General features: G+C 45.6%; 1 protein-coding gene across 1 annotated transcript; it reads right to left on the reverse strand.

Moving 5' to 3' along the window:
* Positions 1-279: 279 nt before the first annotated feature.
* On the reverse strand, positions 280-13,333 carry LOC144484463 (uncharacterized). The gene is made up of 5 exons (XM_078202999.1): positions 13,257-13,333; positions 10,143-11,438; positions 5,323-5,348; positions 5,047-5,238; positions 280-1,172 (listed from the first exon to the last, which is right to left on the reverse strand). The coding sequence occupies exons 2-5, from the start codon at positions 11,330-11,332 to the stop codon at positions 619-621; spliced, it is 1,962 nt and encodes a 653-aa protein (XP_078059125.1). The 5' UTR covers positions 11,333-11,438; positions 13,257-13,333; the 3' UTR covers positions 280-618.
* Positions 13,334-15,477: the final 2,144 nt, after the last annotated feature.

Raw genomic sequence — 15,477 nt, forward strand, 5'->3', positions numbered from 1 at the left:
TGCACACACAGAACCTGTGTACGGTTTCTCCCCGCTGTGAATGGTGTGATGTTTTTTCAGACTGTGTAACTGGTTAAAGCTCTTTCCACAGTCACTTCAGTGGAACACTGTCACTCGAGTGTGTGTGTGTGTGTGTCTCAGTGCTTTTCCAGTCACACTGATGTTTAAAACCTTTTCCCACAGACAGAAGGCGGACATTTCTCCTTTCACATTCAATGGCCGATGATATTCAGGTTTGAAAGAATGATGGTGTTGAGCTAGTTTCCTGAACAGCTGCAGTCCTGGGGTGTAGGTGCACCAACAGTGCTATTTGGAATGAAATTTCAGGATTTTGTGCCAGTAACAGTGCAGGATGGTCAAAAATATTTCAAAGTCAGGGTGGTGAAGAATTGGAGGTGAACTTCCAGGAGACGGTGTTCTTGGATCAAGGGAAAGCATCACAGATGGTGCTTTCAAACAGGGACTTTACAGCTCTGAAAATCTGCAACACAGCCAAGATATTTAAGAGCCAGCCAGTTATAGAGTTTGTTAAGATCAGCAGGAGCAGACCAAATATTATCAGATTATCAGTATTAAATGTGATTAACAACAGCAAAAATAACAATCCAACTAGTGCAGTTACTTATGAATTCGCTGGTGTGTCAGCAGGTTAGATGGCTGAGTGAATCCTTTCCCACACACAGAGCAGGTGAATGGCCTCTCCCCAGTGTGAGTGCGTTGGTGTATCACTAGGTTAAAGGACTTTATGAATCCTTTCCCACACACGGAGCAGGTGAATGGCCTCTCCCCTGTGTGAGTTCGCTGGTGTATCAGCAGGTTGGATGGGTGAGTGTATTCCTTCCCACACACAGAGCACGTGAACGGTTTCTTCCCCGAATGAACTCTCTGGTGGGCAATGAGATTGGGAGAAGACCTGAACCTCTTTCCACAATTGGTGCAGCTGAATGGCCTCTCCTCGCTGTGGGTTTGCTGGTGTTCCAGCAGATGGGAGGATCGAGTGAATCCCTTCCCACACTCGGAACAGCTGAATGGTCTCTCCCCGGTGTGAACTCGCTGGTGTGCAGTGAGGTTGGATGAAGACTTGAACCTCTTTCCACAGGAAGCGCAGCTGAACGGCCTCTCCTCAGTGTGAGTTTGTTGATGTGACTGGAAACAGGACAACTGAGTGAATCCTTTCCCACACACAAAGCAGGTGAATGGCTTCTCCCTAGTATGAATGCGTCGATGATTTTCCAACAGGGATGAATATTTGAAACCTTTACCACATTCCTCACATTTCCATGGTTTTTCCATGTTGTCGATGTTCTTGTGTCTCTCCAGGTTGGATGATCAGTTGAAACCTTGTCCACACACACAACACGTGTACAGTTTCTCCCAGCTGCAAATAGTGTGATGTTCTTTCAGGCTGTGTAAAGCTCTTTCCACAGTCAGTTCACTGGAACACTCAGATGGGTGTGTGTGTGTGTCTCAGTGCTTTTCCAGTCTAGCACCCTGCAAAAGAAATTCAGGAAAATGATATAGAGTATGGATAGAAACTCTGAACAGACAGTTCTAGTTTCTCTGGAACACTTTTTCCTTTCTTGTTCCCCCAAATCAGTAAATCCCCGTCCCGCACACTCTCCCTCCTCCCTGGGCTGAAATCCAAACCCATCTCACCATCTCTTTCCTCCACTCCCAGTTTTCTCCCTCCCTCTCCTCTGTCTGGGTTCAGTTCTCCAGCTCCTGTCTGCAGACTGACAATAAAACCAATGGGTCTTATTGGGGGTGTTGGGACCTCCAGAGGGTGTTTGTGAATCCTCCCCGCCCACCTCCCAGGGTTTCCTTCCTTCCCAGAGATCAGAGTCCTCATTGATTTGAGGCCAAAGTGTAACCTCTTATTTATTGTCCCCCCTCCCCCATCCTCTGATGTGAACCATCCTCCAGTGGCTGAGCCAGGATGGGGCCGTTAACCTGGGCCTGTTCCCGGGAGGGAGGGAGGGAGAAGCCCCGCAGCTGCAAACCAGGGAGCTGACAATGATTCTGAAGGGTTTGCGGATCCACAAAGTGTTTCCAAATCCTCCCAGCCACCGCCTAACGCTGACTCCGCTTCTCCGGGACAAACAAGCGCCAAGGCCAGCAATGACACTGCGCATGCTCCACATCACAATGCCCGGGCACTGATTGACGGCAGCTCCGGACCAATAGGAAAGAGGGGGGGGCTGGAGGACCGATCGGGAGCGGCTGGTCCTCCAACCAATCGGAGTGAATGAGGGGCGGGGCTGGAGGACCGTGCGGGAGAGGCTGGTCCTCCAACCAATCGGCGTGAATGAGAGGCGGGGCTGAGCCCAGATCTCCCTCATTGGCTGAAACTCTGCAACATTGTGAAAGCTGCTTTGTGTCAAAAGGTGTGGAGATGCCGGCGTTGGACTGGGGTGAACACAGTCAGAAGTTTAACAACACCAGGTTAAAGTCCAACAGGTTTATTTGGTAGCAAAAGCCACACAAGCTTTCGGAGCTCTAAGCCCCTTCTTCAGGTGAGTGGGAATTCTGTTCACAAACAGAGCTTATAAAGACACAGACTCAATTTACATGAATAATGGTTGGAATGCGAATACTTACAACTAATCAAGTCTTTAAGAAACAAAACAATGTGAGTGGAGAGAGCCTGTCTTGATGCTCTCTCCACTCACATTGTTTTGTTTCTTAAAGACTTGATTAGTTGTAAGTATTCGCATTCCAACCATTATTCATGTAAATTGAGTCTGTGTCTTTATATGCTCTGTTTGTGAACAGAATTCCCACTCACCTGAAGAAGGGGCTTAGAGCTCCGAAAGCTTGTGTGGCTTTTCATAGAAAAAAAATCATAGAAACCCTACAGTGCAGAAAGAGGCCATTCGGCCCATCAAGTCTGCACCGACCACAATCCCACCCAGGCCCTACCCCCACATATTTACCCGCTAACCTACACATCCCAGGACTCTAAGGGGCAATTTTTAACCTGGCCAATCAACCTAACCCGCACATCTTTGGACTGTGGGAGGAAACCGGAGCACCCGGAGGAAACCCACACAGACACGAGGAGAATGTGCAAACTCCACACAGACAGTGACCCGAGCCGGGAATCGAACCCGGGACCCTGGAGCTGTGAAGCAGCAGTGCTAACCACTGTGCTACCGTGCCGCCCAAATTTGCTACCAAATAAACCTGTTGGACTTTAACCTGGTGTTGTTAAACTTCTTATTGTGTCAAAAGTTCAGGAGAAAACTGGACCTTTCTGTTTGTGGCTTTAAACAGATGGAGCCCTGTGGGTGCGGAGCAAACAGATGGAGCCCTGTGGGTGCGGAGCAAACAGATGGAGCCCTGTGGTGTGGAGCAAACGGAGCCCTGTGGGTGTGGGGGCAAACAGATGGAGCCCTGTGGCTGTGGAGCCTGGTGTTGTGAGTCTTCTTGCAGTGTGGAGCAAACAGCTCAACATTTGTCTCTGAGATGGGTTCACTCAGCACAGAAAGCAGGGATTAATTCAGGAAATTATACTATATTCTGCACTTTTCCAATACCTTTCACTGTATACCAATACATGTGACAATAATAAATTCAATTCAATGTTTGCACTGACCCAGAGAAAAGTTTTGAAACTACAAAAGGAACAATACAGCTTGGTATGACTGTTGCTCTGTCCAAGACCGCAATAAACTACAAAGGGTTGTGAATGGAGCCCAGTTCATCACGCAAACCTGCCATTGACTCTGTCTACACTTCCCACTGCCTCAGAAAAGCAGCCAGCCTAATCAAGGATCCCACACATTCCGGACATATTCTTTTCCACCTTCTTCCATTGGGAAAAAGATACAAAAGTCTTAGGTCACTTACCAACCGACTCAAGAACAGCTTCTTCCCTGCTGCTGTCAGACTTTGAATGGACCTACCTCGTATTAAGTTGATCTTTCTCTACACCCTAGCTATGACTGTAACACTGCATTCTGCAGCCTCTCCTTCCCTTCTCTATCTACAGTATGCTCTGTCTGTATAGCGCGCAAGAAACAATACCTTTTCACTGTATACGAATACATGTGACAATAATAAATCAAATCAAATAATATTCTTGAGCCTTGAGATGGGGAATGTAGACAGAGGGAGGCCAGACAGGGAACACCTAAATAATTCTAATAACTTTATTCAACTTTTCTCAATAGTAAACACACTTACAATAAATTAAGGATTTGTAAATGAATCAGGTTCTAAGAGATAATATTGAAGATAAGATTAGAACCTGTATACAAACATGAATAGACGAATGATCTGAAAGAATAGACAATGCTTGTTCGCAACTCCAAACCACTGGCTAAAGAACCAAAGACAAAGGCATCACTAATTCTTTCAGAAAGATATGAACCATTCAGGTAGACAGCATGAGAAAAGGAATTGATGATATCACACAGACTCACTATTTACTTTTACAAGATGAATTAATGGTTTTGGTGTTTCAGTTTATAAAAACAGGAAATGTTAGCATGTTACCATCGAGTTATCGAGACCTTATTAAAACCAAAAGGGTTAAATACACAAAAACTTAGGGTTCTTAACCAGGTCTACTTTCGACCAGACTAACCAGATGAGGAATAATTCGCTCAAAACTCTGTCTGATGAATCCTCCTGTGAGTATCCAGTCATCTCATGGTCTTGGTCTGTAATGAGCTATGTAATAGAAATAAAATATTAAATCAAAGTCTCATTGTTTCCTAGTTTCTGAGCTTGTTTAAAGGGATGCAAATAATTCAGTAAAAACTGGGAGTGTGTTTAGCTTTTCGAAACAACACATTACAACAATTTAAAATTAACCCCAGGATTTTTGAAAAGCCCTCTATTCACACAGACATACACACAGAGCTTGTTGATATATTAGAAATTTAAATGAGCAGGTAAATGGCCTCTCTCCGGTGTGAATTCGCTGGTGTTCAGTGAGTTGTTCTGATCCCCTGAACCCGATCCCACAGTGGGAGCACCTGAATGGTCTCTCATCAGTGTGAACCCGCTGATGGCGCACCTTATTTGCAGAAATTTTATAGCCCTTCCCACAGTCTTGACATTTAAATGGTCTCTCATCCGTGTGAATTTGCTGGTGTTGCATCAGCCCTGACGATCGAGTGAATCCCTTCCCACACTGGGAACAAATGAACGGCCTCTCCCCAGTGTGAATTCGCTGGTGTGTTAGCAGCCCTGATGATCGAGTGAATCCCTTTCCACACTCAGGGCAGGTAACTGGCCTCTCCTCAGCGTGACTGCGCTGATGAGTTTCCAGCTCAGATGGGGATCGGAATTCCTCCTCACAGTCCCCACATTTGCACGGTTTCTCTCCAGTGTGAACAGTTCTTTTTCCTTCCATGTTCAAAATTCTCCGATATTCAGGCTGCAATAAATTGGGCGATTCCGTCCGATTTTGATGTGTTTGATTTGTGTTTCATGACTGCAAAGTCTAAAGATTGACATTAAAAAAAGAAAAAAAGGCGTGAGACAGAACTCACAAAAACACAAAGGCAGGTTGTGAAATTGAGCTGAATGAATCTGGTAACTTGTGGGGCCGGAACTAGAAAAAGTGACTATGGACACTGCTGGTTCATTGTTAAAAACCTAACTGGCTCACTGACGTCCTTCAGGGAAGGGAACCTGCTGCCTGGTCTCGTCTACACAAGACTTCGGCCCCTATAAGAACATAAGAAATAGGAGTGAGATTAAACCATGAGGCCCATAAATACATGCATCTTGCTGCCTAACGCCCCCCACAAAGATGGCGACCGTACACGTGCCTTGCTGCCCAAATGCTCCCGACAAAGATGGCTGACTATTGATCCCAATAAAGATGGCGGCTGCGCTGCCCATTGATTTTACAACCAACATCTTTCGAGAACAATCACCCAGGGCCTCGGGCTTCTTATTGGCGGTTTGAGGCCCACACCCGGTTTCTATGAATTTCCCTTTCCTACACAGGATGTTTATGAAGCCTCCTTTCTCACCCGCCGGTTCCATTTAACCTCACTCACCCGCTGTCTCCAATTAATCTCTGCTCTCCCTCTGACTCCCACACCACCCCGTCCGGCCACTGTCAACACCAACACTGCGCATGCTCCAGTCAGAGCGGCTCTGCGTACTGAAGATAGGGCGTATTCTCACTCTCGGTGCATGCTGGGCACCAGCACCACCATTGACCAATGATATTTTCTGCTCCAATTACAACGGAGTCATAGATATCAGGAAATTAAGTCAGCGACACAGCATCCAAACGTGTGGGACCTTCTCCATAGTTCCATTTTGGATTTTATTAAAAGCAAAAAAACATTCTAAATGTCAAGTGTGAAGTTACTGGAATCTCAGCAGGTGGTGTGAACAAGTGTCTTTTTTCTCTCAAAGAGAACATTTTAACAGCTCCTGAGCACAAAGAATGCACTGAGTGAATATCAATTGCTTTGAACTTTTAGAGCTGGAATGATAACAGGTGGAAAAACTAAATGGACCCCTTTGCAGGTGATGTATCTGAATGGTTTCCCCCTGATATGATTGTTGTTATGTCAGTAAATGGGATGATCAAGTTTTCTTTTATTCATTCATGGGACATGGGTGTCGCTGGCACTCCAGCATTTACTGCCCATCCATAGTTGCCCTTGAACTGAGTGCCTTGCTAGGCCATTTCAGTGGACCCTCTGTGGCTCTAGAGGCCAGACCAGATAAGGACGGCAGATTTCCTTCCCAAAGGACATTAGTGAACCAGATGGTTTTTTGCGACAATTGGCAACAGTCTCATGGTCATCAGTCGATTCTTAATTCTAGATATTTTTATTGAATTCCAATTCCACCATCACCATTCCTGACAGAACATTTGATTTGATATGATTTATTATTGTCACATGTATTGGGATACAGTGAAAAATATTGTTTCTTGTGCGCTATACAGACAAAACATACCGTTCATACAGTACTTGGGGAGAAAGAAAGGACAGAGTGTAGAATATAGTGTTACAGTCATAGCTAGGGTGTAGGGAAAGATCAGCTTAATATATGGTAAGTCTATTCAAAAGTCTGATGGCAGCAGGGAAGAAGCTGATCTTGAGTAATTGGTATGTGATCTCAGGCTTTTGTATCTTTTTCCTGACAGAAGAAGGTAGAAGAGAGTATGTCCAGGGTGCATGGGATCCTCGATCATGCTGGCTGCTTTTTCGAGGCAGTGGGAAGTGTAGACAGAGTCAATGGATAGGAGGCTGGTTTGCATGATGGACTTGGCTACATTCACAACCTTTCGTAGTTTCTTGCAATCTTGGTCAGAGCAGGAGGCTAACGAAGCTGTGATACATCCAGAAAGGATCCTTTCAATGATACATCTGTAAAAATTGGTGAGAGTCATAGCAGACATGCCAAATTTTGTTAGCCTCCTGAAAAAGTAGAGGCATTGGTGGGCTTTCTTAACTCTGCAGCGTGGAGGGACCAGGACAGGTTGTTGGTGATCTGGACACTGAGGAACTTGAAGCCCTCATCCATTTCAACTACACCACTGTTGATGTAGACAGGGGCATGTTCTTGACTATGCTTCCTGATGTTGATGACAATCTTCATGGATAATGTTGGTCTGAGGAATCGGGTGATCGCCAATGGGACTGCTTCGAGTCTGTGGACTGGTCAATATTTAAGAACTCAGCAATGAACTGGAATGAGTACGCCATCTCAGTAACTGACATTATTAGTAAGTGCATAGAAGACTGTGTGCCAAAGAAGAAAATCCATGTGTTTCTCAACTGGAAACCATGGATGAACAACGATATCCACTGATGCTGAAGTCCAAGCCTGAAGCATTCAAGTCATGTGACCCTGACCTATATAAGAAATCCAGATACAATCTACAGAGAGCTATCAAAGACGCCAAGAGTCAATACTGGACCAAGCTAGAGTCCCAGGCTAGCCACATGGCCTCCCATCAACTTTGAAAGATGTAACAGGCTACAAAATGAAGGCATATAGAATTGCAGGCACCAATGCACCCCTCCCTAATGAGCTCAATGCATTCCTGCAGAGGGCAGCACAGCAGCAAAGCTGATTGGCTATTGGTGTGAAAATCTGCATCTTTGTTCACGTCAGCCTTTCCAGAAAGGGGTCCTGAACAAGACACCCTCAAATTTTCAAGGGGACACAACTATCCAGCAGAGGAGTGAAGTTGATTGACTGTTGGTGTGGAAATCTGCCTTTTGTTGTGATATCATAATTTGCTAACGATATTTTTACCCTCATTTGAAATGTGTCTAAGTCTGACCATGCTTCATAGGCATCCAGTGGATCATCTATCTTGTCAATGTCATCATTGAACCTGAACAGAAGATCCAAGACTTCATCTGTATTGAACTGATGGACATCCAGATCACAAAATATTTTGTTTATGATTTTCTTTTTGTTAGTAAGTGACAAGGCCAAGACCAGACCTTGTTTCCTCCTTCGTGGGGATGTAACCTGTGTCCACTTCATTCTTCCACTGGTTATATGGTTCAGATTTCGGCAGGTAATCAGACCCTGACAATTCCCACTTGCTTTCAGCCATTTCCCACAAAAGCTCCTGGGATTGTAATCTTCTGTCTGAAATATACTTTCCTTTAGTTTTCAAACTTCACCATGAGACAAACATTCTCTGTTTCCATGTTATAATCCTGACAGTCTTATGGTGAAGGAAGAAACTGGAGCCAATCTGTACTTGGAATAGTTTTATTTACAGAGTGAAGCATTGCAGGTATATAACTCCTAACTCCACTCTATGTCAGCAAGTTAGTTGCACTCAAAATCATCTAATCAATGCCCTCCATCTATATATTTTTAACTTCAAATTATACAGGTAACACCCAGAGTTGGAGCAGATAATAGGTTGAATTGGAGTGATTGCCGTGATGTTTAAACAGGAGTTGGATCACTCGGGGAATCTCCCACAATCAGGGCAGACGAATGATCTTTCTCTGTGTAAATTTGTTGGTGTGTAGGCAGGCAAGATGACTCAGTGAATCCCTTCCCACACTTGGAGCAGGTGAATGGCCTCTCCCCAGTGCGAGCTTCCTGGTGTCAGCAGGTGAGATGACCGAGTGAATCCCTTCCCATACTCGGAGCAAGTGAAATGTCTCCCTCAGTGCAAACCTGCTGGTGGTTGCACAGCTTGGATAATCGACTAAATCCCTTCCCACAGTCAGGGCAGATAAATGGCCTATCTCCCGTATGAAATCTGTGGTGTCTCTGCAGAGTGGATAACTAAGTGAATCCCTTTCCACAGTCAGAGCCGGTGTGTGGCCTCTCTCCAGTGTGAATTTGCTGTTCTTCCTGCAGAATGGAGTTAGTGAACCTCATACCACAGTCAGCACAAGTGAACGGCCTCTCCCCAGTGTGACTGCATTGATGGGTTTCCAGTGCAAATGGATAATTGAATCCCTTCCCACAGTCCCATTTCCACAGTTTCTCCATGGTGCTGGTGTCTTGTGTCTCTCCAAGTTGGATGTTCAGTTGAAGCCTCATCCACCCACACAACACGTGTACAGTTTCTCCCAGCTGTGAATGGTGTGATGTTTTTCAAGCCTGTGTTACTGGTCCACAGAGAATCAAATGGGTTTGAGAAAACGAATGTATTCCTTCAGTGCCGTGATGACTCTGATTGAAAGATACAGCGTCGCTACATTTATTATGATACTAATCTAGTAAATAAGAAATGCACTGAATTAGGAAATGATAAAAAGGTCAAACGGGTAACTGAAATGTCTCCTCACAGTCTCTAGATTTCCACGGTTTCTCCCGAATGTGACTGTAGTTGTGAATGGTGCTGCTTCCTTCCATGTTCAAAGTTTCCTGCTTTTCAATTTACTTTAAATTGTGCAGCTCCATCCAATGCTGATTTGATGTTTTGTGTGAGCTTCCTGACCCCAGATCCTCCCTTTATAAGATCAATTATATTAACATCTATAACAGAGCTGGAGTTTTTTTTCAATTCAGCAGAAACAGGCCCAAATGTACATGGTTCAATCTGAAAATTAACAGGAAAAATCCAACCACAATAGTTACTTGTGAATTCGCTGGTGTCTCAGCAGATTGGCTGGGGTGACAAATCCCTTTCCAGACTGGGAGCAGGTGACGGCTTCTCCCTAGTGTGAATTCACTGGTGCCTTGCTAGGTGGGATGGCGTACTGAATCCCTTCCCACACTGGGAGCAGATGAAAGGTCTCTCCCCAGTGTGAACTCGCTGGTGTGTCAGCAGATGGGATGACTGAGTGAATCCCTTCCCACACTGAGAGCAGGTGAATGGTCTCTCCCCAGTGTGAATTCGCTGGTGTATCAGCAGGTAAGATTGGTTAATGAATCCCTTCCCACACCGAGAGCAAGTGAACGGTCTCTCCCCAGTGTGGATACGCTCGTGTCTCAGTAAATTGGCAGAGTCAGCAAATCCCTTCCCACACTGGGAGCAGGTGAACGGTTTCTCCCCAGAGTGAATTCGCTGGTGCATTGCTAGGCGGGATGGCCTATTGAATCCCTTCCCACACTGAGAGCAGGTGAATGGCTTCTCCCCAGTATGAACACGTTGGTGTGTCAGCAGGTTGGATGACTGAGTGAATCCCTTCCCACACACAGAGCAAGTGAACGGCCTCTCCCCAGTGTGATCTCGCTGGTGTATCAGCAGTTTGGCTGAGCGAGTGAATCCCTTCCCACACTCGGAGCAGGTAAACGGTCTCTCCCCAGTGTGAACCCGTTGGTGTAACAGCAGAGTGGATAACTGAGCGAATCCTTTCCCACACTGGGAACAGATGAAAGGCCTCTCCCCAGTGTGAACTCGCTGGTGTGTCAGCAGATAAGATTGGTTAGTGAATCCCTTCCCGCACTGGGAGCAGGTGAACGGTCTCTCCCCAGTGTGAAGTTGCTCGTGTCTCAGCAGATTGGATGAGTCAGCAAATCCCTTCCCACACTGGGAGCAGGTGAACGGTTTCTCCCCAGTGTGAACTCGCTGGTGCATTGCTAACTGGGATGGTCTATTGAATCCCTTCCCACACTCGGGGCATGTGAATGGTTTCTCCCCAGTGTGAATTTGCTGATGTCTTGCTAGGTGGGATGGCCTATTGAATCCCTTCCCACACTCAGAGCAGGTGAATGGCTTCTCTCCAGTGTGACTGCACCGATGAATCTCCAGTTGGGATGAGAAATCGAATCCTTTCCCACAGTCCCCACATGTCCATGCTAAATCCCTGTTGTGACTGCAATTATGTTCTGAAAGACCAGATGATAAGTTGAAGTCTTGTCCACACACAGAGCACATGTATGGTTTCTCTCCAATGTGAATGGTGCATTTTTCTTCCATGTTCAAAGTGCAATGATATTCAGGTTACAATAAATTGGCCGACTCCATCAGATTCTGATACGATGTTTGGTTTCAGTTTCCAAACTCCAAATCCTTTTCTAAAACCCTGTGAAATTGATATAAAACAGAAAAAAGGGAGTGAGCGAGAACCCACAAAAAGACAAAGGTAGCTTGTGAAATTGAGCTGAAGGAATCTGGGAATTTGTGGGGCCGGCATTGCTGGCTTGTCATAAAAATCCAACTGGTTCCCCAATGTTCTTCAAGGAATGAAACCTGCCACCCAGTCTGGATCTACACAAGACTGTGGACACTGTGGGAGGAGACAAAGAGAAATAGGAGAGAGCGGGGGTGAAGGAGAGGGATTTTATACATCTACAACTCAACAAGAACTTTGACAAAATCTCCCAAACCCTCAACCTCCATGACCAAGGACCAGGGTAGTAGGTTAGAAAGGAACCCCATCAACTCCAAGTTCCCCTACAACTCACACATCATGCTGACTTGTCTGACATCCTGTACTAAAAGAACATGAACTTTTTTTTAATGTAACTACTGGGAAGACTGAACCCATTGTGCTCAGTCCCCACTGCAAATTCCACTCCCTCGCTAGCAACTCTATCCCTCTTCCTGGCAACTGTCTGAGGCAGAACTAGGCTGTTCACAACCAGGATGAAATATTTCACCCCAGGTTGAGCTTCCAACCACATATTCAGATCATCATCAAGGCTGCCTACTTCCAAGGAGACAGAGGTTCAAGGTGAGAGAAGGAAAGTTTCAGGGAGATGTGAATGAGGAAGTTTTTCACGCAGAGAGTGGTGGGTGTCTGGAACGCGCTACCAGAGGAGGTCATCGAGTCATAGAGATTTACAGCATGGAAACAGGCCATTCGGCCCAACTTGTCCATGCCGCCCTTTTTTTAAAACCCCTAAACCAATCCCAATTGCTCATATTTGGCCCATATCCCTCTGCACCATCTTACCCGTGTAAGTAACTGAATGCTTTTTAAAAGATAAAATTGTACCCGCCTCTACTACCTCTGGCAGCTTGTTCCAGACACTCCCAACCCTGTGTGTGAAAAAATTGCCCCTCTGGACACTTTTGTATCTCTCCCCTTAAACCTATGCCCTCTAGTTTTAGACTCCCCTACCTTTGGGAAAAGATATTGACTATCTCGCTGATTTGTGCCCCTCATTATTTTATAGACCTCTATAAGATCACCTCTCAGCCTCCTACACTCCAGAGAAAAAAGTCCCAGTCTATCCAGCCTCTCCTTATAACCCAAACCATCAAGCCCCGGTAGTATCCTCGTAAATCTTTTCTGCATTCTTTCTCATTTAATAATATCCTTTCTATAACAGGATGATCAGAACTGCACACAGTATTCCAAGCGTGGCCTTACCAATGTCTTGTACAACTTCAACAAGACGTCCCAGCTCCTGTATTCAATATTCTGTGGTGGGAACACACACTAGCAACATTTAAGAGGCATCTGGATGGATAATGAATAGGGAGGGAATAGAGAGATACAGACCGAGTAAGGGCGGAAGGTTTTTTTTAAGTTTAGTGAGGCCATCATGGTCAGCACAGGCTTGGAGGGCCGAAGGGCCTGTTCCTGTGCTGTTCTTTGTTCTTCCACCTCAGTGACATCGCCCGACTCCCCCAGTCTCAGCTCATCTGGGACCCTCACCCATTCCATTGTGACGTCTGGAACCTCCCAGCACTCCTTCATTGCGCATGCGCCAGACCGCACACCGTCCCCAGTAAATATGGCGGCTGTTTGCACGGGCCTCTCTCGGAGAAAAGCCTGAGCAGCTTCCGCCGCTCCAAACTCCGCATCGGAGCTTCGGCCCACACGGGATGTTTATGAGGCCTCCAAACCTACCCGCCGGCTCCCTCCCTCATGACCCATCCCACGGTATCTCACCGGCTGATAATTTCCACAACCGCCTCGATCGTGAGTTCTCATCGGCACTGCGCATGTTCTCAGTCACAACAGGAGTGTTCTGGTCTAGACCCGCCCCTCGTTCACTCCGATTGGCTGGAGGACCAGCCTCACTGCTCGGCTATCCAGTCCCGCCCTCTCTTTCTATTGGTCCAGAGCCGCCGTCAATCACTCCCAGGGCATTGTGAGCTGGAGCATGCGCAGTGCCAATGCTAGGCTCAGGCTGCAAAGCCGCAGGGAGCAAAGCCTGAGATTGAAATCAATGGGTTGCTGTAAAGCAGGTCAGGGTTACAGCCAACAACAACTTCTATTTATTTAAAATCCTTAACATCAGAAATCATCCCACTGCATTTCACAGGAACATCCAGATACATCAGGATATATTAGCACAGATGACCAAAAGATTGGATAATCAAAGAAACCCTGCAGTACAGAAAGAGCAAGAAGTTTAACAACACCAGGTTAAAGTCCAACAGGTTTATTTGGTAGCAAAAGCCACACAAGCTTTCGTAGCCTTAAACTCCTTCTTCAGGTGAGTGGGAATTCTGTTCACAAACAGGGCACAGAGACACAAACTCAATTTACAGAATAATGGTTGGAATGCGAATACTTACAGCAAATCAAGTCTTTAAGGTACAAACAATGTGAGTGGAGAGAGCATTAAGACAGGTTAAAGAGATGCGTATTGTCTCCTGTCTGGAGACAATACACATCTGGATTCAATCGATTGATATGGGAAGGCAAAAGTGTAACCAAAACAGGGAAAGTCCGTGTGGACAATGTGGGGATACCGGGAAGGGATTCTATTATCTCTCTGATCGGGAAATTCATCGATGCTGTCACACTGGTGTGAGGCCATTCACCTGCCCCCTGTGTGAAAAGGGATTCACTCAATTTTCAAATATGTTGCGACACCAGCAGGTTCACACCAGGGAGAAACCCTTCACCTGCTCCCAGTGCGGAAAGGGATTCACTCAGTCATCCCACCTGCTGACACATCAGCAAGTTCACACTGGAGAGAGATCGTTCACCTACCCAGTGTGTGAAAAGAGATTCATCGGCCCTGCTGAGACACCAGCGAGTTCACACTGGGAGAGGCCATTCTTCTTCTTTGTGTGTAAAGGAATTTGCTGATAACCACAGCAAGTGGGCTGCAGTTGGAAGAATTTTTATTTATATAGTGCCTTTCACAACCTCAGGGTATCTCTATGCGCAGTAAGCCTCCACAAACAGAAATGTGATGATGATCAGAAATAATCTGTTTTTCGTGAGGTTTATCGAGATTGAAAGACACAATGAATTTAAAATAGAATTTTACAATAAGTTTGAAAACAATGTTACTCAATCTGAAACTAGGGTCTTAAATCTAAACAGAGGTAACCGCAAAGTTATGAGGAGGCAACTTGTTTGTGGTGGATTAGGAAAATACCAAAAAGCTGTGGATCCATTATCAACAAATGTATTCCCATAAACAAAGCTGATAAATGACTGAGTCAATCTCTTCCCCCACACACAACCATCATCATCTGGAAGGACAAGGACAGCAGACACATGAGAACACCACCTGCTGCAAATTCCCCTCCAAGCCACATGCCATTGTGACTTGGAAATATATCGCTGTTCCTTCACTGTCACTGGATCAAAATCCTGCAATTCCCTCCCTAACAGCACTATGGATATACCTACACCACATGGACTGAAGTGGTTCAGGAAGGCAGCTCATCACCACTTTCTCGGTAAATTTATGCAAAAGTCTGAAAACATGTACCAAATGACTCAAGAACAGCTTCTTCCCAAAAGTCATCACACTCTTGAATGGTCCTATTAAGCTGATATTTCTCTTCACCCTACCTGTACCTGCAATACTATATTTTACACCCTATCCTTTCCTTCTCCCCGTGTACTCTATGAAAGGTATGTTTTGTCTGTATAGCGTGCAGGAAATAATACTTTTCACTGTATCCCAATATATTTGACAATAATAAATCAAATCAAAATTTAATGCTCATGTTCTGAAGTGGAAATCATGCAGAGCAGCCACACCAAACAGTGCCAGTGAGTAGAAAAACTCCATCTGCACTGCCCCACCAAACACTCCCAGCCCATAATGAGCTGGGTTCCAGGGGGTTAGTTACCAGGCAATGAAATTATGTCATAAAGCAACACCATTTAATCCAGCTGGTCCTCTCTTTGACCTTTTAAA

This window comes from Mustelus asterias, unplaced genomic scaffold (assembly GCF_964213995.1).
Source record: "Mustelus asterias unplaced genomic scaffold, sMusAst1.hap1.1 HAP1_SCAFFOLD_107, whole genome shotgun sequence".
Lineage (NCBI taxonomy): Eukaryota > Metazoa > Chordata > Chondrichthyes > Carcharhiniformes > Triakidae > Mustelus > Mustelus asterias.